The sequence below is a fragment of the Naegleria gruberi genome (genome assembly GCF_000004985.1).
Source record: "Naegleria gruberi genomic scaffold NAEGRscaffold_43, whole genome shotgun sequence".
NCBI classification, from domain to species: domain Eukaryota; phylum Heterolobosea; class Eutetramitea; order Acrasida; family Naegleriidae; genus Naegleria; species Naegleria gruberi.
In genome coordinates, this window is record NW_003163284.1 from 66,490 (window position 1) to 87,184 (window position 20,695).

General features: G+C 33.2%; 9 protein-coding genes across 9 annotated transcripts; 4 read left to right on the top strand and 5 right to left on the bottom strand.

Moving 5' to 3' along the window:
• Positions 1–113: 113 nt before the first annotated feature.
• Positions 114–1,303, bottom strand: NAEGRDRAFT_70885 (uncharacterized protein; the record flags this gene model as incomplete). Its single annotated transcript, XM_002673919.1, has 3 exons — positions 114–439; positions 492–1,010; positions 1,057–1,303. 3 exons carry the CDS (start codon positions 1,301–1,303, stop codon positions 114–116), a joined length of 1,092 nt encoding a protein of 363 aa, XP_002673965.1.
• A 3,598-nt stretch (positions 1,304–4,901) lies between these two features.
• On the bottom strand, positions 4,902–7,118 carry NAEGRDRAFT_80765 (uncharacterized protein; the record flags this gene model as incomplete). The annotated part of the gene is made up of 3 exons (XM_002673920.1): positions 4,902–5,727; positions 5,770–6,522; positions 6,574–7,118. 3 exons carry the CDS (start codon positions 7,116–7,118, stop codon positions 4,908–4,910), a joined length of 2,118 nt encoding a protein of 705 aa, XP_002673966.1. The 3' UTR covers positions 4,902–4,907.
• A 245-nt stretch (positions 7,119–7,363) lies between these two features.
• Positions 7,364–8,323, bottom strand: NAEGRDRAFT_70888 (uncharacterized protein; the record flags this gene model as incomplete). Its single annotated transcript, XM_002673921.1, has 4 exons — positions 7,364–7,438; positions 7,533–7,898; positions 7,957–8,103; positions 8,168–8,323. The coding sequence occupies 4 exons, from the start codon at positions 8,321–8,323 to the stop codon at positions 7,364–7,366; spliced, it is 744 nt and encodes a 247-aa protein (XP_002673967.1).
• Positions 8,324–8,501: 178 nt separating this feature from the next.
• On the top strand, positions 8,502–9,902 carry NAEGRDRAFT_51245 (uncharacterized protein; the record flags this gene model as incomplete). Its single annotated transcript, XM_002673834.1, has 1 exon — positions 8,502–9,902. The coding sequence occupies one exon, from the start codon at positions 8,502–8,504 to the stop codon at positions 9,900–9,902; it is 1,401 nt and encodes a 466-aa protein (XP_002673880.1).
• A 668-nt stretch (positions 9,903–10,570) lies between these two features.
• Positions 10,571–11,476, top strand: NAEGRDRAFT_51246 (uncharacterized protein; the record flags this gene model as incomplete). Its single annotated transcript, XM_002673835.1, has 1 exon — positions 10,571–11,476. The coding sequence occupies one exon, from the start codon at positions 10,571–10,573 to the stop codon at positions 11,474–11,476; it is 906 nt and encodes a 301-aa protein (XP_002673881.1).
• Positions 11,477–11,707: 231 nt separating this feature from the next.
• On the top strand, positions 11,708–13,008 carry NAEGRDRAFT_70891 (uncharacterized protein; the record flags this gene model as incomplete). Its single annotated transcript, XM_002673836.1, has 4 exons — positions 11,708–11,852; positions 11,952–12,076; positions 12,155–12,550; positions 12,595–13,008. The coding sequence occupies 4 exons, from the start codon at positions 11,708–11,710 to the stop codon at positions 13,006–13,008; spliced, it is 1,080 nt and encodes a 359-aa protein (XP_002673882.1).
• A 467-nt stretch (positions 13,009–13,475) lies between these two features.
• On the bottom strand, positions 13,476–15,182 carry NAEGRDRAFT_70892 (uncharacterized protein; the record flags this gene model as incomplete). The annotated part of the gene is made up of 1 exon (XM_002673922.1): positions 13,476–15,182. One exon carries the CDS (start codon positions 15,180–15,182, stop codon positions 13,476–13,478), a length of 1,707 nt encoding a protein of 568 aa, XP_002673968.1.
• Positions 15,183–15,687: 505 nt separating this feature from the next.
• On the top strand, positions 15,688–16,434 carry NAEGRDRAFT_70893 (uncharacterized protein; the record flags this gene model as incomplete). The annotated part of the gene is made up of 1 exon (XM_002673837.1): positions 15,688–16,434. One exon carries the CDS (start codon positions 15,688–15,690, stop codon positions 16,432–16,434), a length of 747 nt encoding a protein of 248 aa, XP_002673883.1.
• A 5-nt stretch (positions 16,435–16,439) lies between these two features.
• On the bottom strand, positions 16,440–20,101 carry NAEGRDRAFT_58856 (uncharacterized protein; the record flags this gene model as incomplete). The annotated part of the gene is made up of 3 exons (XM_002673923.1): positions 16,440–18,323; positions 18,421–19,126; positions 19,284–20,101. 3 exons carry the CDS (start codon positions 20,099–20,101, stop codon positions 16,473–16,475), a joined length of 3,375 nt encoding a protein of 1,124 aa, XP_002673969.1. The 3' UTR covers positions 16,440–16,472.
• Positions 20,102–20,695: the final 594 nt, after the last annotated feature.

The following is a 20,695-nucleotide window of genomic DNA, read 5'->3' on the forward strand; positions in this document are numbered from 1 at the left end:
TTATTGTTTGAAGTAGTTTTTGATATTCCCTCTCGAATAGTTACATCATGACATACAAAACACGAGTCGTGAATAAAAACCATCCTCTAAAGGTTGTTGTGTATTTTTCTTTTTTATTGAATTCCAGCATGACCGAATGATTCTCTAATTATTGTTGTAATGTTGGAGAGGCATCTTTGAATCGATTCAGAAACCTTGTTGGATTGTTCATTATTGTTTGTTTCTTCCAATTGTAAATCTCCAGATATAAAGTTACGAACTATTAGTCCTTCATGAGAGTGTTTTTCTGAGAATTTTTGCATATACTTGACAACATGATGAGTGTTGATAAGGGCATGTCTTATTTGTGATGAGGAACCAACCATTACATCTTGATCATTGATACATCTCTGAATTAAAAGTAGTTCACTACTCAGTTGGATGGGTTCATAAGGATAAACTGTAATTAAATTGTTAATGGTGATAATTTTCAATGGAGATGGACTACTTACTGTCTATTGAGGAATGTTTGAATTGATCCATAGCAATTTCAATTAATTGATCCATTATTTCACCAAGTGTTTCATCAGTAAAATATTTTTCAAATAAATCAGAGTTGTCAATAAGGTAAATCCACAGATATCTTCTCAATACCCAAAGTGATTCGTGACCAGGGAAGAAAATAATTAAATACTGGCTATAATAGAATAATTTCAAGGAATATATTAAAAAGTATGGTATCTCCTTTTCATTTCCTAAATCCAATAGAGCTCTTTTGTAAGATTTCATTAAAATAATAATGTGGTTGACACATGAATGATCACTCACATTTCTCTTCAACCAATTAAATAAATCTTCCAATTTGGATTTGAGAAGATTCACTCGAATACTATTAACCTCTTCCTTTGAAGGTAAAAAATCACAGCTCATTAACATATTTACAAGTTGTTGTCTATAAGACCAAGAATAATAGTTTCTTGGGTAGATTGTTACAGTCTTTTCACAATTTGAAATTTCATTATTAAAAAATTCTACATTAATTGTGTCAGTCAGAAGCTAAACAGGAATGAAACCAACCTAAAAATTCGTCCCTATCGGAAAAGAACTTTCCGTTATTAAATATCAAATTTCTAATGATCCAACTTCTATGCTCCCATGAATCACAACTCTTTGGATGCTTTGTTGCTACTAAATTCAAAAATTTTAATTCCTTCAAAACAATATCACGATTGTCCTTGTTGTTCGTCAGGTATTCCTTTCTCCTACTCCATGCTGTAAAGCAATCGGCATTAATTAATAATATTGCTCTGGTAATTTTCAACATTTCCTCTTGAGTGTGATTGTCATGGTCAATTAATTTAGAATATGCATATCTGTACAACAATGGTAAACACCAAAATGATAATCCAATCCTATGATCCTTATACAAGAAGGGTATATTAGTTTCAACATGTCTTTAAAAAGTGGAGAAATAAGCTATGCAAAATATTGAGGTGAGGTAAGTTAGTTACTCGAGCAAAGAGAGGGCACCTCAGCACCTTCCATTTAGCAACGCGTAGCGAAATGAAATAGTTGTGATCGAAATTGGGTTTGGCAGAGCGGCAACTATATCGAGCTGCTTAAATGTTATTCCATTGAGAGAGGTAAGGATGATGATCATGATCAGTGAGCCTCCTTGACGATTAGCATCTACCTTTATTTTTAAGATCATATCCCCTAATACTACAGTAATCATCTGTAAAAAAAGTCGTTAAGCAATTGTTCTTTCTCTTTTAATATATACATTATTTAATAGTGATGAAAGATGAGTTCAATGCAGCCGAATGATGATAAAACACCACCAAATCAGCAAACACCGACTACTTCTACAAATCCTTTCGGTGCTGTTTTAAATAAGGCTGGTATACTCAGGAGGAGGATGTCAAGTCCTCATGGTGATAATATTAACAAAGCAGAGGCACTGGTTACTAAGCAATTATCAAACTTGGAGAACTCTATCAAGGATACAGTGAAAAAAACTGTGGTAAAATTTGGTAATGAAGTTGATGATTTGATCGATAATTTAAATAAGATTGAGGATACATCAGCATTATTGAAGGAACAGATAGAAAAAGAGGCGGATCTTAAAAGGAAGCTTACGGAAGTAGAAAAGGAAAATGAGGATTTGAAGAAACAAGTAGAAAAGTTAAGCAAAGATTATAAATCAAAATGTGATGATGTTGAATCAAAGGATTCTGCCATTGAAAAACTACTCAAGAGAGCCGCAGAAAGAGAAAAGGAGCTTAATGATACTAAGGATTTGCTAAGACAAAAAAATCAGAAAATTTCCTTTCTAGAAAATATCCACTCTGAAATTTTGAAAAATGCTACAAAAGAGGAGAAATTTAAATTGAGCTATATAGATTCAGAAACAAAGAGGATGGTGTTGGAAAATGAAGTCAGCGATATGAAGAGAAGTCTGGAAAGTATGCAAGCTGAACAAGGTATCAAATCTTCTTCCAAGAGATTCCAAAATCAGTTGGAAGCGCAAGCTCTTGAAAAGGAGAAGGATAATCTTGAGAAACAAGTACAATCTCTTTTAAAACAATGTAAAGATACTGAGAGACAACGAGATGCTTGTAAAAAGATTGCCGCAGAAGCTAATGATAAAGTTACTAGAATGGAAGCAACATTAAAGGAATGTGAAGATAAGCGAGTGAAGGCAGTTGAAGAAACCATGAAGAGAAGTACGGAACTTAAGAATTCAGCACAAAAGATCAAGGAGTTGGAAACCAAATTGGCTCTAAGTGAACAAAAGATTCAAGATATCGAAGATCTTACATTGTTATCCAAGCTCCATGAGGAAGAAATGAAGGGAACCGGATCTGTAGAACAGTTGAGAAGACTGCACACCTACAGGCAAAATAAGCTGGATAAGGCCAATTCAAGTTCTTCTGTACAACTTCGTATCCTTGAGAAGGAACATAATGCTTTACGAATGAATTATGATCTTACCATGATGGAAGTTAGTAACTTATTTGATCTTAACCAATCCTTAACTTCACAATTGAAGGAGCTTAAAGAAGGAGCAACACCTACAAATTCCGAAGAATGGAAGATTTTAAAGCAAGAAGAAAAATCAGAGTTGGAAAATTTACAAACAATTCAAAAGTTAAAGGAAGAAATTGATAGATTGAGGGAAGAAAATGACAAATCGAAGAATGCCATTGAAATTAAATGTATGGAAATCTCAAGCTTTAAGGATCAAATTGATGAAATGAAATCAAGATTTCAAAATTTGTCAACCGAAGCTAAAAGTGATTATGAGACTTATGCCGAGAGGGAAACCAATTTATTGCGAAGTATGGATGCCTGTGAGCAAGTTATTGAAGAAAAGAAGAAGGAAATTGTTGAACTCGTGTCTACTAATAACACATTGAAGCAACAAATAGAAGAAGTGAGCACAACAATGAATGCAAAGATTGAAGAAATCCAGGAACAAAGTAAAAAGGAAATTGAAGAAATCACAGAAAAAAGCAACAAGAAGATTGAAGAAATTACAGAGAAAACCTCTAAACAAATTGAGGAAATTACGGAACAAACTTCAAAACAAATTGAGGAGGTAAAATCACAATATCAAAAGGAGCTTTGTGAAGCATCAGTTATCACTGATCCAAATGATCAATCTGAAAATGCATCCCAAACAGAACAAATTTCTGGAGATCTTAACTCTAAATCAGATATTGAATCAGAATTGGATACTCTCAATCAACAACTTGAATTGGTCACTTCTCAAGTGAAAGAAATAACTGCATTGAAACAAGCAGAAAAGGAGAATTTTGATATAGATGATAACAGCCAAGAAACAGGAAATGAAGGTTTTGCTTGATGAGAAAAAGAGAAACCTAGAAGAAATCATGTCCCTTAATAATCAAAGAACCAAACTTGAGGACATTGTAAAACAAGAAACAGAAAAGTTGGAACGTATTGTAAAACAGAAGAATCTTGTAATTTTAAGCCAAAATGATGTAAACTACGAAACACAACCAAGCAACATTGAAATCATTGAAACTATTGAAACAAATAATGAAACCTTTTCCGTACAGGGAAGCAAAGAGGAGGAAGAGGACGTTGATGAGTTTGACATTGTTTATTCTAATGAAATTCAAACTCCTAATCATTTAGAATCTGAAGAGCAAGCCAATACTGATGACGATATTTGTAATGTAGATTTACCACAGGATGGAACTAGTATTTCTCAAAACTATGAACCTACTCCTGATTATTCATTACGGGAAGACCTCGAGCATGAAGACGAAATTATGAAGAGAGTCAAAGAACTGCAATCTTGTTTAAGTCCAGATTACGCTCTTACATCATATGAAGATGTGGAGCAACACCTTGGACATGAAGCCCAAACGAACACTACACCAATGTCTCTTGATCATTCTGTTGAGGGTACTCCCCTTACTCCTCTTAGTTTGTTATCTCCACAAACTGATGAACAGAGCTTGTCTGAGAAAAAGGATGTCTGTGTTGAAACAGATGTATTCTATGAGATTGAGCCAACAACCAAAGTCACCAAGTTTGAAAAGCTGTTTACCCAAAAGTGGAATGATTTTGAAGAAGATGAAAGTGATTATTTCCTCAACATTCCTTCACCAAAAACTGCTAAAAAACAAGTCTACTATTATGAAAAGAAATATTTACATCTCAAGATGAAATATAGACAGATGGTTGAAGAACTTGTCCGATTTGAACTTGGATCAAGACAATACAAACAAAGAACTCGTAAATATAGGGAAGATCTGGAAACCTCTAAGAAGAAACTTGTTTCGCTTAATAAGGAAAAGAAAGAGTTGGAACGTGATCTTAAAGCCAGAATTTTAGGTCTCGAAAAGAAGCTCAAGAGGAATCAATAAATTGTAAAGACATTATATAACAAATGTTTAACTGGTATAAATTTTTACAATACTGTCAGCACCACCCGAAGCCAGTAAATCTTGTGAATGATGATAGGAAACACAATTAATAGATTCATCAAACTTCTTTCTATGACCAGGAAGTTCTTGAACACAAGACTTGGAACCAATATCCCAAACTCTTAGAGAGGAGTCATGACCAACAGTTGCAAAGTATAATCCACTACGATCAAAGGCCACTGAAGTAACTGCCTCCTTGTGACCAACCATTTGACTAAGTACCTTACCACTTGATGAATCATAGAATCTGATCTTCTTATCTTCATTAGCAGTTACTATGATTGGGAGTTTATCGTGACATGCGAATTGATAGACTAATGCGTCTGTCTTACCATCATCAATATTCTCTGAAATCCATATTGATTTTCCTGTTTCCACATCAAAAGCAGCAATTTTAGAATTAGTGAAAGAGGCAATAAACTTGGAAGTATCACTTGGCAAGAAAGAAACGCAAGTAGGTGTTCCAATCTTTGAAAGCATGAAAGTTTTCTTAATTTCTCCTCTTTCATAATCCCAAAGAATAACTGAATCGTCAGAACTTGCTGATAACAGTGATTGATTACTTTCATTTAAGGAAAGAGACCAAACAACATCTGTATGTCCTTTGAGTGTAGTCTTTAAGAATGGAGTAGCAAAACCATAATTTGTGTATGGATTATGATCCAATTGAGGAATATCCCATACAATAATTGTTTCATCAAAACCTGCACTAAAACAATGTGATGAACCACATTTAACAGTACAAACTCCTCCTGTGTGACCTCTCAATGTTTGAATTGGAGTATCACTGTTTCTTGTTAATATTATTCAAATTAAAAATGAAACTTACTTAGTACCAGTGAGTCCAGAAACATTCCAAACCTTTAATGTACAATCCTCGGAACCGCTAATCATGCAATTCAAAGTTGGGTGGAATGCAACAGATCTTATAGAATCCAAATGATGTCTAAGAGTATATTTAGGTTTCCAAGAAATTGGTTGATGGTGGATAATTTGTGGTTGTTGGACTGGCATTGGTGGTAATTGTGTAGGTAGTTGTTGAGTTTCTTCAGTATTCCATGATAATGTCTTCCTTCCGAAAAATGTTCCTTCCTCTTTGCTATTTGAATTATCTTCATCCTTCCAAGGTTTAACTTCCTCTAACATGTCATCAGGAATTTTAGCTCCAATCTTTTTCTCAATTAATTTATCAGAATATCCTCTTTGTCTTAATTGTGTAATGAATTTTCTCATATCCTCATCCTCAGGAATCTCATTAGAAGAACTGTTTTTATGCTTGTTCTTCTTTTTATGCTCTTTTGTTGGTGTTGTAGGCAACTCTGCAACTGGTTCTTGTTTTGGTTTTGTTTCTTGTATTGATGACTCATTTTCTGTTGTTATTACTGTAGGTGAATTAAAGACTGGTGATTGAATATCAGATTTTGGTGTTGATGGTGTTGTTTCTGTTGTTGCTAAACCAGCATCTTTACTTGGTTCAGAACTTGGTAATACCAAATTAGAATTCATAGCAGTCGATGGAATATTGTCGGGTATGTCCACAAGGAGGGACATTAAATCTGATGAATCAATTTCTTTCAAATAGCTACAGAAAATAAGAAAATCTTAATTTACACCGATCATTAACAAAACTTACCCTCTTAAAAGTTCTAAACTCTTTGGTTTTGCTCCGGATGTAGTTATACTAGTTGTAGAAGCAGGTTTACTTGGAGGAACATCATTCACTGGTTTTGCTGTTGTTACAAGTGATTCACAAAATGAAATCAAGTTCTTCTTGTAATCACCATCATTAGTTTCTGTGTTTTTAATATAATCTACAAGTGTTGAATATTTTGATCTTTCCGTTCGAAGAGCAAATTCTAACATTTTGATTCTACGCAATAAATCATATTGTATCTTTTCTTGACTTTTACGAAAAGCTTCAAGATGCGAAATAGTTGTCGATAACTCTCCTCTCTCTAATTCCCATAACTCCTTTTCATTCTCGTATTTACGAAATTCTCGTTGTAGAAAATTTATAGTTGTTGGGAAATTTAATTTTTGTAGTAGCTGATTATTTACAGAATTATTCATACTATAAAATCCACTACCATTATTTGTTGGAGTATTTGTATTATTAATTGATGAAGAAGAGGTGGGTGATGATACACCATTATTATTGGGTGTGGCAAAACCACTCATTTTTTAATCTTTTGATTTTTCATCATCTATCACTTATTCTTAGTGGCAAAGGAAAAATTCAAGAAAAACAAGGCTTGATATCATTATCATTATATAGATTATCTCGATGATACCAGGAACGAATGGCTTTAAAGTGTTAAGGTTGAAGAATTTGATTTTTTAATACATTCTCTCATACAATGATGAGCGCACAATTTATTATTATTATTAATATTTTCAAAATTAAATCATAATGATGACGACAATTACATTAAGAGACACTTTTTTTGTTTCTTAGCAGCATAGGTTTCCATTTGTTCCAAATCCGAATCATCAAGTCCCTTAATAAATTTAAATAAATATTAAATATTTTAAATATTTTAAATATTTTTTACAATAATATTAATAAATATATAATTATTTAAAAAAACAAACCTTCTTTCTGAATTGTCCATTTGCTTGGTAAAGACATCTTAATAAAATATTCATTACATAATCAACACAATCCACTGAAACTTGAGGTAACTCAATGAAGGCAGTCATATCTCCTACCTTCTTTGCAAAATTGATAATATCATCATGTGGTATTCTATCTTCGATATTTCTTTTCACTGGACCTTTTGGATTCCAATCAAATGAAAATAAGACAAATGGCATTTCCTTTTTTGCTTTCTTTTTGACACTTAATATTTCAGGAAGGTATTTTTTTTCTAATAATTTCAGATGCTCCTTCTCGTATGGATTGAAACAGAGAACAAATCCTGTTGAGTAATAGTAGGCATCTTTTCTAATTCCAATAGTCTTTAATTTTCCATATTTGGAATATTTAAATATTATTCAAAATATTTAAAAGACATACTTCTGCATCATCGTCATCTCTCAAATCACGAGGATCGAATGTAACTCTATGATCTGCACTCAAATTAATTACGTAATTAGAGTGTGCAAAATAAATTGGTAATTCCATTTCTTTTGGAACTTTCTTCTTTCCGTGAGTGTACAGAACCTTTCGAAAAACAATTTGAATTATCCAAAACATGTAAATTCCATTAAAATCCCAATAAACATACTCCTGTTTTATAACAATCTTTAGGTCCTACAAAACTAATGATAATTTTTTCGTCCATTTCGTTATCGGAAAGTACTGCAGTTCTGGCAACCTCATGAAGTTTATCCTTCATCCCTTGAGAAACTGCCATTATCTGGCTAGGTGAATATTTAGACATTTTTTTGATGATTGTTGATATCATTGACAGTATGAAAATCTGAAATCTTGCCGTAAATTTTAAGTCATAAAAAAGCCTCAAGACATCTACGGAAATCAAAACCACTTATTACAATGGAATTTTTGAACGTGTGCTGCAATTTTGAAAAAGAATTATTATTACACCTAACTTTAAAAAAATGGCACAACTTGAATCTAGCTCTTTCAATGCTAAATTAATAATAAATGAATTGGATCGTATAAAGGCTGATTATTTGAAGACTTGCTCCGATCATGGTGATTGTATTATTAATTCTTCAAATTCCGATTGTTTAAATTCTTCATCACATAAAACTTTGGTTCAATTTATTGGAGAGGAAATGAAATTGAAACATGCTGTCAATGTGACCGTTCATGGGAAATATCCACAGAGATTAATTTGTTTGCATTATAATCAAACGAGAGCAAATTTTGAAAATTCATTGACTAGGGCATGTCGTGGAGTAATTGTAGATTTGGAAGAGATGAGGATTGTTCATATGCCTTTTTCAAAGTTTTTCAATTTTAATGAACCAATGGCTAAGAGAGATTCAGAAATTATTTCAGAACATTTCGATCATGTTAAAATTTATGAGAAATTCGATGGATCAATTGTGAATTTTTACTTTTTTGATGGAGAATGGAGGGTGGCTTCATCATCAACTCCTGATGGAAGTGCCAAGATGGGATTTTATTCAGTTTCAAAGGATAAAGAGGAAAATGAAAAACATAGACAGGAATCAAAGACTTTTGTATTTGCTGATTTGGTGTGGAATGCTTTTAATGACCTCGGTTTCAAAATACCACCAACAGAATTTGAGGGAAAATATTCATTTACATTTGAATTATTAACTCAAAAACATCCATTAGTTGTACAACATCCAGAACAGGATAATTTAATTTTACATGGTGTGAGATGCTTGGAAACATTTTCAGAAAAATCAATTGAACCATTTGCTCAACAATTCAATTGGAAATACGCAACATGCGTTAAGGAAAAATTCGGATTCAAATCATTGGAAGATGTTTCCAAGATGGCTGATGAAAGAAATGCCTATGAACACGAAGGGTTTGTCGTTTGTTATGAAACTCCAGATAACAACGGGTCTGAATCAGTTGATTTCATTAGAGTGAAGATTAAAAATTCTGAATATGTGAAAATTTCACTCACCTTATTCGATTCCGTGGAAAAAAGAGAAAACTCCTTTATAGAAATTATTAAGAAGAATGAATCTAGTGAATTTTTAGCTTATTTCCCTCAATTCGAATCGGCTTTCCACAGATTAAAGTTAGAATATAACTCCATAGTGGAAAAGTTGAACAATGTTAGAGGGAAAATAGAGGGAATAGTTGAGGAACTTGTAAAACAGGAAACTGACACTATCAGTGTCACAAGGATGAAAGCTCTTCAATCCATTGCCATTCAACAAGCCAAAGATGAACTCAAATTCTCCAAAACGATTGCAGATATAATGTTTGGATTATGTTCTGATAGACAACTCATGGTTGAGGATGTTCTCAAATCAATGCCTCTTAAACGATACAAAACTCTCCTTTTCTAATTTATTCCAATATTAATTATGCATAAAATCTAACAATTTACATTTCTTCCATGAATTGACGAGTTCAATTACATCAATTACACATTTTGATTTGTGCTAACGAGGAGAAGTTGAAATAAGCTTCTCCCTAGATTGTAAAGTTGCTCAACTGCGCCAAAACAATCGCACAATTTCAAAAAAAAAATCAAACTAATTGAATAATGACTACGTGGCCCGAACATAGAGTGTTCAAAAGGCTTCACGGAGGAGCCTTTGTGTTGCTAGCAATTTATTGTACATTTAAACGAGTGTTTAGTCATGAAGCTTTGGATGCCTTTCCGGAACGTGCCACTCGATTGGATATTTGGATGAAGAATATGTTTTTATTGATAATGGCAACATTGATGAGCTATTATTCGATTAAAAGAATACTCTCGGATATATTTGTAAATTTAAAAGGAATTAAGAGACAATTATTATTTATTATTTTAATTTATTTATCATTGGCATTGTATGGACAAGTTTATTCTAATATGAGTGGAAGAATGAAATCATTTTACTTTAGAATTTTCATAACATATGTTGGTAATTTGTGGCAAATGATAGCCATGCTATTCCTTACATTTTTGCTAGTGTTTTATGTTCCGATTTACTACATGATGAGGAAATTGAGTGACAATTTTGAGACAATGAAGAAAATTATATTATTTATTTCAGTAACTTTGTGTTTGTTTGGACTTTATCATACTTTGAGTCCAAGAGTTGTAATGGAACATTCAGTGAACGTTTCAAAAGGATTGGATCAAAAGAGATACATTAAGATTATTCCTATTAGTGATGTACATTTGGGGCATTCAATGAGTGTTAAGGATTTTTCAAATTTGAGTCAGGACATTTTGAATATTGTAAATAGAGATCCAGAAAATACGCTTGTACTTTTTATGGGAGACTTTTTCACTTTTGAATCAGAATTTAACGTTGCCTTCGAAGATGCAATTTATGAAGGATTGAAACCACTCCAATCCATTCACAAGAATGTCTATGTAGCTCTAGGAAATCATGATATAGATCTTCTGGATACTGTTCTTTACCAGCTAAAAAGATTACAAATTACAATTCTTACAGATGAAAGTTTGGTATTGAAGAAGAAACGAATTCAATTGACAGGTTTCAATTACTTCTTTAAGAATGCTGACATTTTATCTAAACAAGTAGCAAGTAATGCCAAGATGGAGAAGGATGTAGATTTAAGACTTTTATTATTACATAATCCTTCTCACTTTAAATATGCTGCTAGTGAATTGAATGACAAGATTCCATCTATTACTTTTAGTGGACATTTTCACGGTGGACAATTCAGTGCTCGTAATTTCTTCAGATCTCTAAGGATAGGTTTTGTTGAGGCTATTACTGGTCATCCTGACTATGAATGGTATGGATTTGATTTTGAATCTGAAACTGTCAAGTCCCTTAGCTCTATTGCTTTGAAACCTTCCAATCCATTACTCTATGTTTGTTCAGGGGCTGGTTTTTATGGACCTCCTTTACGAATTGGCACATCCTCCGAGTTACCAATTATTCATATCAATTACTAATAAATTCCATATCTTTTTCAATTTGCTGCTCACAAAGCATCCAATTAAGTTAAATAATTATTGAGGTGAACATTCCAAATTGCTATTTTTCAATTTTTAAAAAACAAAAAAATTAAACTAGTTTCATCTTCGCTCTGTTGGTCCTAAAAAATCAAGATTAATAATAGGAAGAACAATAAACAGGAACATTGGACGAAGCAAAAAATTGATACTAGCAGAGATCTGATCATTATGGAATCATCATCATCGGAAAATTTAAAAAGCAAATGGGAAGTGAATAGGAAAAGTTGTCTCATAACAAGTACTTCTGCGGATGCTCCTCGACTTGAAATTTATATAAAGAGGGGAGTTAATTTGGCTTTTAGAGAAAATAATGGTATGTTTAAACGAGTGATGATTTTACTAATAATAATAATTTATAATAATATTAATTATTTATTTATACTTCTCATCAATCATCATCATCAATAATTAGATCCATTCCTTGTTGTGTGGTCTCATGCAAGATCGAGTGCAACCTCTGATTATTATACGAGTAGAAAATTAAAATCAAAGACAGCTAAATCATCAGCTAATCCAGAGTGGAGAGAAGTTTTTGAGGTGAGTTGTTTTGTATTGGTCAATCTAAATAATATTATTTAAATTATTATTATTTTGTAATAATTATTAAACTTTTAGGTATCTGTTACTTGTGACGACAATAATAATCCACTTGATACAATTTCAATTTATATATGGGACAAGGATAATTCTAAATTGGACGATTTCTTGGGATCGGCTGATATTCCACTTTCGACAATTATTAGAGATAGGGAAAATGTAATGAGTCTTCCATTGGATGGAGTAGAAAGTGGACAACTTGATATTGTAGTATATCCTCACAATTTCGGAAAGGAAGATTCTTCTAAAATTGAAATTTCTGCATATCTGAACTCGTCACTCATTCAAAATTTAGGAGGTGGAACTGCTCCATCAATTAAGAATGTTTCAAGTTTTTTAAATACCAAGAAGGATAGTAAATTGAATAATAGATATACCATTATTAGAAACTTGGAAAAGGGTGGTTTTGGAATTGTAAGTTTTGGTTTCTTTGGAGCTGGATTTGACATTTTTCAAAGGTGTTTGTGGTAAAGGATGAGAAAACAGGAGAAGAAAAAGCTTTAAAGAAAATCATGTGTAAAACATTGGAAGACGCCAACAGAGCAATCAAAGAAGCATGGCCATTTAAGAGCTTGGTTCATGAAAATCTTGTATTATATGAAGATATGTTTTTGGATGTTGAACAAAATATGGGAGAGTTTATATTCTATGTTTGTTATATTATGCCATTCTATAAACAAGGAGATTTGCATGCTTTATTAGAAGGAAAGCAAAGATCAAAGCCAAAGAAATATTTTAAACCTGTAGTATTAGCAAATTGGATTGTTCAAATAGCCAAGGGCATTGAATATCTGCATAATTATAAGGTAGTTCACAGAGATTTGAAACATAAGAATATTTTCTTTACCGAGGGATACAAACAGTTAAAGTAAGTTTTCACATAATTATGGAACTAACTGATATCTATTTAAATAGGATTGGAGATTTTGGCTTTGCAAAACAAGTAGAAGAAGGAAGAGCTTATACTCAACTTGGAAGTTCAGGATATATTGCACCAGAAATTCAGACCTCCTCTTCTGGTTATGGGCTTGGTGTAGATATTTGGAGTTTTGCAGTCATGGTCTATGAAATGATTACATTGAAAATTGGAAGAGAACAAATCTCTCATGCCATACTGGCTCAATATAACTTTGATGATTATTGGAAGAATAATATTGAAGCTGAGGTCAAGAAAGCTTATCCTGATCCACAAATACATTCTTTACTTATCAACTTTTTGAGTAAGACACTGCGGATAGATCCTAACGAAAGAGCTAGTGCATCCGAATGTGTGAAAATGGCTAGAGAACTCAGACAAATGTTTGTTGAAAAGGAAAAATAAACTTGTACAATATATTCTTTACTTGTCAGTTACTTGCTCCTTTACAAAATCATAATTTAACGGGAAGTCCTCATTTGCTTTGAGTTCTTGTTCAAGAGCATTCATAATCGCAAGTACAACATCCTCTCTCCAATAACGACCAGCAACTTGAATGCAAACTGGTAACCCCTTACTATTCTTAAAGTTTTGATTACAAATCTTAAGTGGGAGTTCATTTGGGTTTTTAGAGAGAGGGCAGGAAATGTGATTTTCTTCTTGTTCTGATTCTGAAACTCTGGTTATAGGACAAACACCAGCCGGGAGTCCAAGGTAATTGAAAAGATGTACATATGTCATGTTCAAAACAACATCTGGCACATTCTCATGTTTACAATTGACAGAGCTTGCAGGGCACAAAACAGCATCATATCTTCCCTTATCAAGCAACTCGAAGAATGATCTTCTGAAATCATCTCTGTTAGCTACATGTCCCCACAATTCTGAAACAGTAATAGGAAGGAAACTATCCATTGATTTGGCTAAAATTGTTTGACCCAACCATGAAACCACAGTTCCCAACACTCCAACAAACCATTTCGGTAACAAGGATACATATTTGATACTCTTGGCCATTGGTGTTAATTTACTTCCAGCTATTTCCTTTCTATAACAGCTCATTCCATCTCCCATTAAGAAATGAACATAGCTCCTCCAATTCTCAAATGTTTTCATTTCTTTTGGAAGTTCAATTTCTTCGACGTGAGCTCCAAGTTTTCTCAATGTTTGAGCTGCCTCATCAAGACCTCTTTTAACTGATTTTGGAACAGTGAGTATTCCATTGTCTTTGAAAAGTGCAATTCTCAACTTGGAAATATCAATCTTGTATGGATCTCTCAACTCTACAGGTGGATGCTTGATAGATTCATGTGAAAATCCACTAGAATAATCATCGTATTCATATCTTGTTAAAACTTTCATGGCAGTAATCAAGTTACTTGTAGATCGTCCCATAGGACCCATTTGTGACATGATAGCTTCCATTCCTCTATACAGCTCAGCATGTCCACTCAATGTTAATCTTCCACTTGTTGGTTTCAATCCAAATATTCCACAATGTGATGAAGGCAATCTAATAGATCCTCCAATATCTGATCCAATTCCCAATATTGATCCTCCAGCTCCAATAATTGCTCCTTCTCCACCACTACTTCCACCAGAGGTACGTGTCAAATCGAATGGATTATTGGTTCTTCCATAAACTGGATTATCAGAATCATCAGCAGCCAACATTAATGCAACATTTGTCTTTCCCAAAACGATGGCTCCAGCATTCTTTAATCTCTTCACAAGAATTCCATCATCCTGAGCGAGAATACCCACTCTACTGCTTAAACCCATTGTACATTGAGTTCCTTTAACATGAATAGACTCTTTAATGGTAACAGGAATTGAAAATAAGGGTTTTTCACAGAGAATCTTCTCAATCCATTCACTCATTAAATTTTCATCTTGATCCGTAGGTCTCTCCTCAGATAACCACTTATCCAATTTCAATGCCTCTTCTCTGGCCTCTTCAAAGAGTGGAATACAAACAGCATTTAAAAGTTTGTTGGTTTTCTCAATTCGTGAGATGAAATATTCAATCAATTTCAGTGATGTTAATTCTCCTCGGAGCACTTGACGAGATAATTGTTCAGCAGGAATTTGAAAAATTTGTTTTCTATCATCATCAACATGTTGCGACATTTTTTTTATTTGTATATGCTCATTAAAACTTCATCCAACAAATTGATTGATGTCCAAATTAGTCAAATTAAATATTTAAATATTCTTTAATAATTTAAATATTTAACATTTAAATATTTAAAAAAAAATGATGAACAAAATATCTATCGCTCATCTTCCCTACTTTTTAATGAAATGTCCTCCTCCGAGAATTCACGATCCAAATCGCCAACTTGCCATAGACCATCTAATCCAACAATGCTTAAAACATTCAATAATTTCCTCCCCGAAACATGCTCAATTATTTCGTTCCAAACTCGACCAATACAATCATATTGGATTAATTTATAATTGTTATTATCCATCGAATTTAAATTATCAAAATGTTGTTGATGTTGATGATGCTGGAAAGGCTTGCCAACAAGTACAATTGCAACATTTGAAATTTATTACCAATTATTTCTTCTTCTTGTTTAGTGTTGATGATCGGATTGATAGTGTTGTGGAGAATGATGATAGGGAGGCGATGGAAAGGAAGAATTGTTTGATTGATCAGTTGGTTGAGGTTTTGAGGGTTTATAGAAAGTTGGAGGATGGTAAGGTTGAGAGTAAGGATCCACATGTCAATTTCCTGATTCAAATTATGGAGGATTTACATTTAATGACTGGAAATCAGGAGACAATTGATAGATTTGTGGGAAATATGGAGGGATTTTTCAATATTGGAGTGAGGGGTAATCAAGAGAATGAAACACCTGAAAATTATTTGGAGAGGAGAATTTATGATAGTGCCACTTATGCCATGTTGAATGTTTTGGAAATTACTTCGAGTAGAAATGCAGTTGGGTTGATTGGGGAGGATTACAATACTGAACTCTTCTCAAAAGCTCACAGATTGTGTGCTATTGTTTTTTCAATGGTTAATGATTTACTTTCCTATCATAAGGATGTGGTACTGCCATCAGGAGGAAATTTATTGGGATTGGATTCGAATTTATCGTATATTCAGGTATTGTTGAAGAATAATAAGGATCTTTCATTAGAGCAGGCAACAAATCAATGTTTAGACTATATCCTTGAATCGAAATCTCAATTTGAGGCCATTATGAAATTGTGTGTAGATAATTGTAACGAGAAGCAATTGGATTATATTAGAGGAGTAGAAAAGCTCATGGATGGAATGTGTCTTTGGATGCTCTATTCCAACAGATACAGACACGAGGAGCAAGTTTATGAGGAATTGACAAAATTGGTTGATGAGGAAAAATTCTAGATTTTGAAATGATAAATTTATATTCACACATTAATTGTTTACAAGTATTGAAGATTATGTTGTTGAATCTTATATCTAGAGAATGTATCCAGGGCAAGGTTTGACTTGACAGCATTGAACAGCTTATCGAACAAATCAAGTTGTCCTACACCTTTAACAATAACACCCATTTCCTTCTTTACAACATGGCCAGCAAGATTGATTGGAAAGGATGATTTTTCCTCCATTAAGAAGGTCTGAATGATACTCTCTTGTTTGATCATTCTCTCATGAGTATGTTTAAATGTCTTGTATTCCAATACTGCATCCAAGAATAACATATTTTCCTCAGATTTTTCAGATTTACAGAATTGTTTAAATCTTTCCTTTTCTTCAGAGTTTAAGAGTAATCTGTCAAATTCATTGTCCATTGAGAAGAGTGAACTGGATTTAGAAATTGAAGAGCCCAACATTTGTGATGAAATTCTACCAACAAAGACAAACATATGTTGATCTCCAGATGACATTTTAGATTTGGTGATATAGGCATCAAAATCAATATTCTTTCTCTTCTTTGTGACACCAGTGAATGGATGTGACATGAGATCATCATAACTGGAAATAACTTGACTCAAGCCCTCACCTGCTTTGGCAGCCTCTTTCAATTGAGGGAAGATTTTATCGAGAGGCATCTTGGTAATTCCTTCAACATCCACAGCACTATAACCAAATCTTTCATAGAATGCAGTGTTTGCATGTGAAATAAAACCATCAGGTGTAACTGTCAAGACAATATCCTTAATACTATTCATAATGGAGGTTGTTCTTTCTTCAGCAACTGAAATTCTTTCTAAAAGCTTTTTCAATAATTCCTGCTCTTGAATTTGTTGCTCCAAGAGAACATCCAAACTATCCAACATGTAATTAATATTCTTGGAGACAGTTCCTAGCTCATCAGTACCTGTTGTTGAATCTGAAACTGAAACTCTTTGTTTGCTGTCATTGGATGCTGTAATACGTTGAATTTGAGTGGTGAGTGTTGTGAGACGTGACAAGACTCTTCTCTCAATGAAAAAGATGACAATCATGGAAGCAATGGCACAAACAACAAGCAATAAACCAATGGCCAACAAGACCGATTGAATTCCCAACAAGTAAACATCTCTTGCAATATCAGTTCTTACAATCATCAACTTGTTACCATAAATATCATTCACTAATTCTAGAGAGGCAAATCTTTGTTCACTCAACATAGTTCCATTAGTTTTCCAGCATTGTCTCTTTGAAAGAGAATCAGAAGAGAGAACTTCATAGGCAAAAACATCCAAATTGTCCCAATCAGCAGAAGTTTGATAAACATAAGTTCCATTCACTGAGCTCACTTGTTTAGAATAACTTGAAACAACTGCATCACTTGTATCCGAAAGTAAATGGAATGAGCAACACAACTGAGCACTATTTGCCAATGCATTAATAAATTTCGAGCTCATAATTCTACCAAAAACCAAAACTCCTGAAGTATCTGATTGATCTGTATAATCACTCACAGACAATGGAGATGCAGAAAGCATAACAAGTTGTGAATTGTAATTATAAAATCCACCATTTCTAGTATTTGGAGAGTCCATGTTTTTCATCAATGGATGACTTGATGGGAGGTATTGTAAAAACGTTGGAAGTGATGAAATACTTGTAGAAATAATTCCAGTTGAGAAATCAATTGATCTTGGAACAGCAACTGTTCCATTCTTGAAATAATAAACAACCCAATTAACTTTAGATGATGTCATGATTGCCTTTGGAAAGTTTGAATCCATATAATCACTAACTTCATTGACAGTTGCCAAATTATTGGCATATCTCTTGAAAATATCATACGGAACTGTCCAAGCAGAAAATGGCAATAAATTCTACAATTCAATTCATAACAAAAATCAATATAATCCATTAACAATATAATTTAAAAAACAATATAATCATCAAATTACCAAATTTCAATCAACCTACAACTAAATTAATATTCAAATCATCATATAAAACTTTCATCATTCTCCTAGAAGCATTCGAACTATCATTCTTCTCCAATTGACCAAAATTCACAGGTAAAAGAGTTCCAATAATCACAACAAATGCCAAAATCATAATTGTAAACATGAATGTTAAAACTACAAGTGTTGTAATTCTCAAACTCTTTAAACAACTCCAAACTTGTTCCTTATTTGGACCTTTTCTTTCTCCATTTCCAAACAAATTTTTATCCTTATTCTTCTCCACAATTCGTTGAACTTCTGCTTTTAAAGGATCGACAAGTACGAGTCCACTATTTACTAAAGAAGATGATGTGGACTGTCTCTTGTCATTTGATGAAATACCCATTGATTGATCGGTAGAGGATTGGCTTCCTACAGAGCCGATAATAATGGCTTGATTTTCAGAAGGTGATGTTGCCATGGGTGAATTTTTGTATTGTTGATGTGCTGACAGCGAATTTGAACTATTGACACTTGACGTCACAGGAAGAACACCTCCTGTTGTTGTAGTTGTTGTGTTGTTGTTATTGTTGTCTGTTGGAAGGATATTGCTGAAGGTATCCATTTCCTTGCTCATTTTTTTGATTGGCAGGTGGCAGGTATTGGATGACTTTAATTTTTTTTGTGATCGAAAGGTTTCTCTTGTGTCAAAGTTTCCGTTATGTTTGTTGGTAACATGCCATCTGTCAGTTATCGATTTGGACAATCAAAAGTTCATATGACACGAAAACTCATAATAGTTTGAAACTTCTGCCATCCAAGAACCTTTTCTTCACATTTATCAGAATTCATATCTATTCTATTAGAAACAATCCAAATAATAAACAATTTCTTTATTACATTCCAATAAATAATGCAAAAATAATCAATACGAAACTCAACCAAGTACTATACGAAACTTGATAACTTTCACTCGATCTACTGGTACGTGCCACAAAAGCTCCAAAACTTCTTCCATTACCAAAAGTTCTCACATAACAAGAAGGACAATTTTTCACATTATTTCTCTGCCAAGCACTCAAATCATAGGCATAACCAATAGTTGCATGAATTTTCTTTGAGAGAATCATTTCGAATTGTTCATCATATCCTAAAGGAAACTTTTGAGCGAGTGGGAATGATTGGTTAGCTACACCTTCATATAAAGTTCCTGCATAATATCCAATTTTGTAAAATGGTTGATTGAGTTGTGAAATGGAAGTGGCATTGACATATTTATCCATGTCTAGCTCACCACGAAGGAAACCATCAAAAGTGAAACCATATGGACATGAAGCAAATGTAACAAGTTTTGTTCTTTCTTCAGTAATGATAGCATTAGAAACCACAACGTCACATGTTCCACTATTTAAGGCATTTGTCATGGAATCGAAAAATCCTTGACTTGTGTTGACAAGTACATATTGAGCTTCCAATGTTGTTTTGTAATTGGTATTCAATTGATCGATAATTCCTTTACCAATCATTCGATACAAGTCAAAATAAACCTTTTCTAATTCTGTCACATCTTCATAACACATCTTTAATGATTTGACAGATGAAGGAATTGGATTTCTTGTTGGGTAGGCAGGTAATTGAGGACTACATTGAGGAACTGTGAATGGTAAATTGACAGTCACAAAATCTTGAAAACTTTGTGTGATAACAAGTCTTGCCATGGCAGCATCAAAAGCTTGATTAAATTCGACACTTGACACTTGACTTTGGGCAGCTGTTGCATAGAAAAACAATAAACAACACAAACAATATGAAACTATAGACGATATCTTGACCATTTTTTTTTGATTCTGTTCATACACTCAACAGCTTCAATCATAATTGTGAAAAACAGTTTCGTAATCATTAAAGATGGAAATGATTGAACATTTTTGGATAGTGAGTGGGTGAAATTAGCAAATGCAAATGGGGTTTGGGTAACAACTCATAGAGTTATTTCTCCCAAGTTGAACATGTCAAACGCATCTGGGGCAAGTAGTGGCAGTTTTTAAACAAAACCGAAAACGAATCTTGTAACGGTTGACTGGAAATTTCACATTATCACAATGAAATTCTTTAGAAATCTCTTTTCATGGAATCTAAAATCATACTGCCTTTCCATATTTCAGATAAGCGGCAGCAACTTCCTGTTAAAATTATGTGAACTCTAGCAAATTACAATAAACATTAAATTATTAAATTATTACAATTTTAATTCATTGAAGAAAAAATGTTCAAACGAGGCCTGCACTCACTCTCACAAAACAAAATTTCAA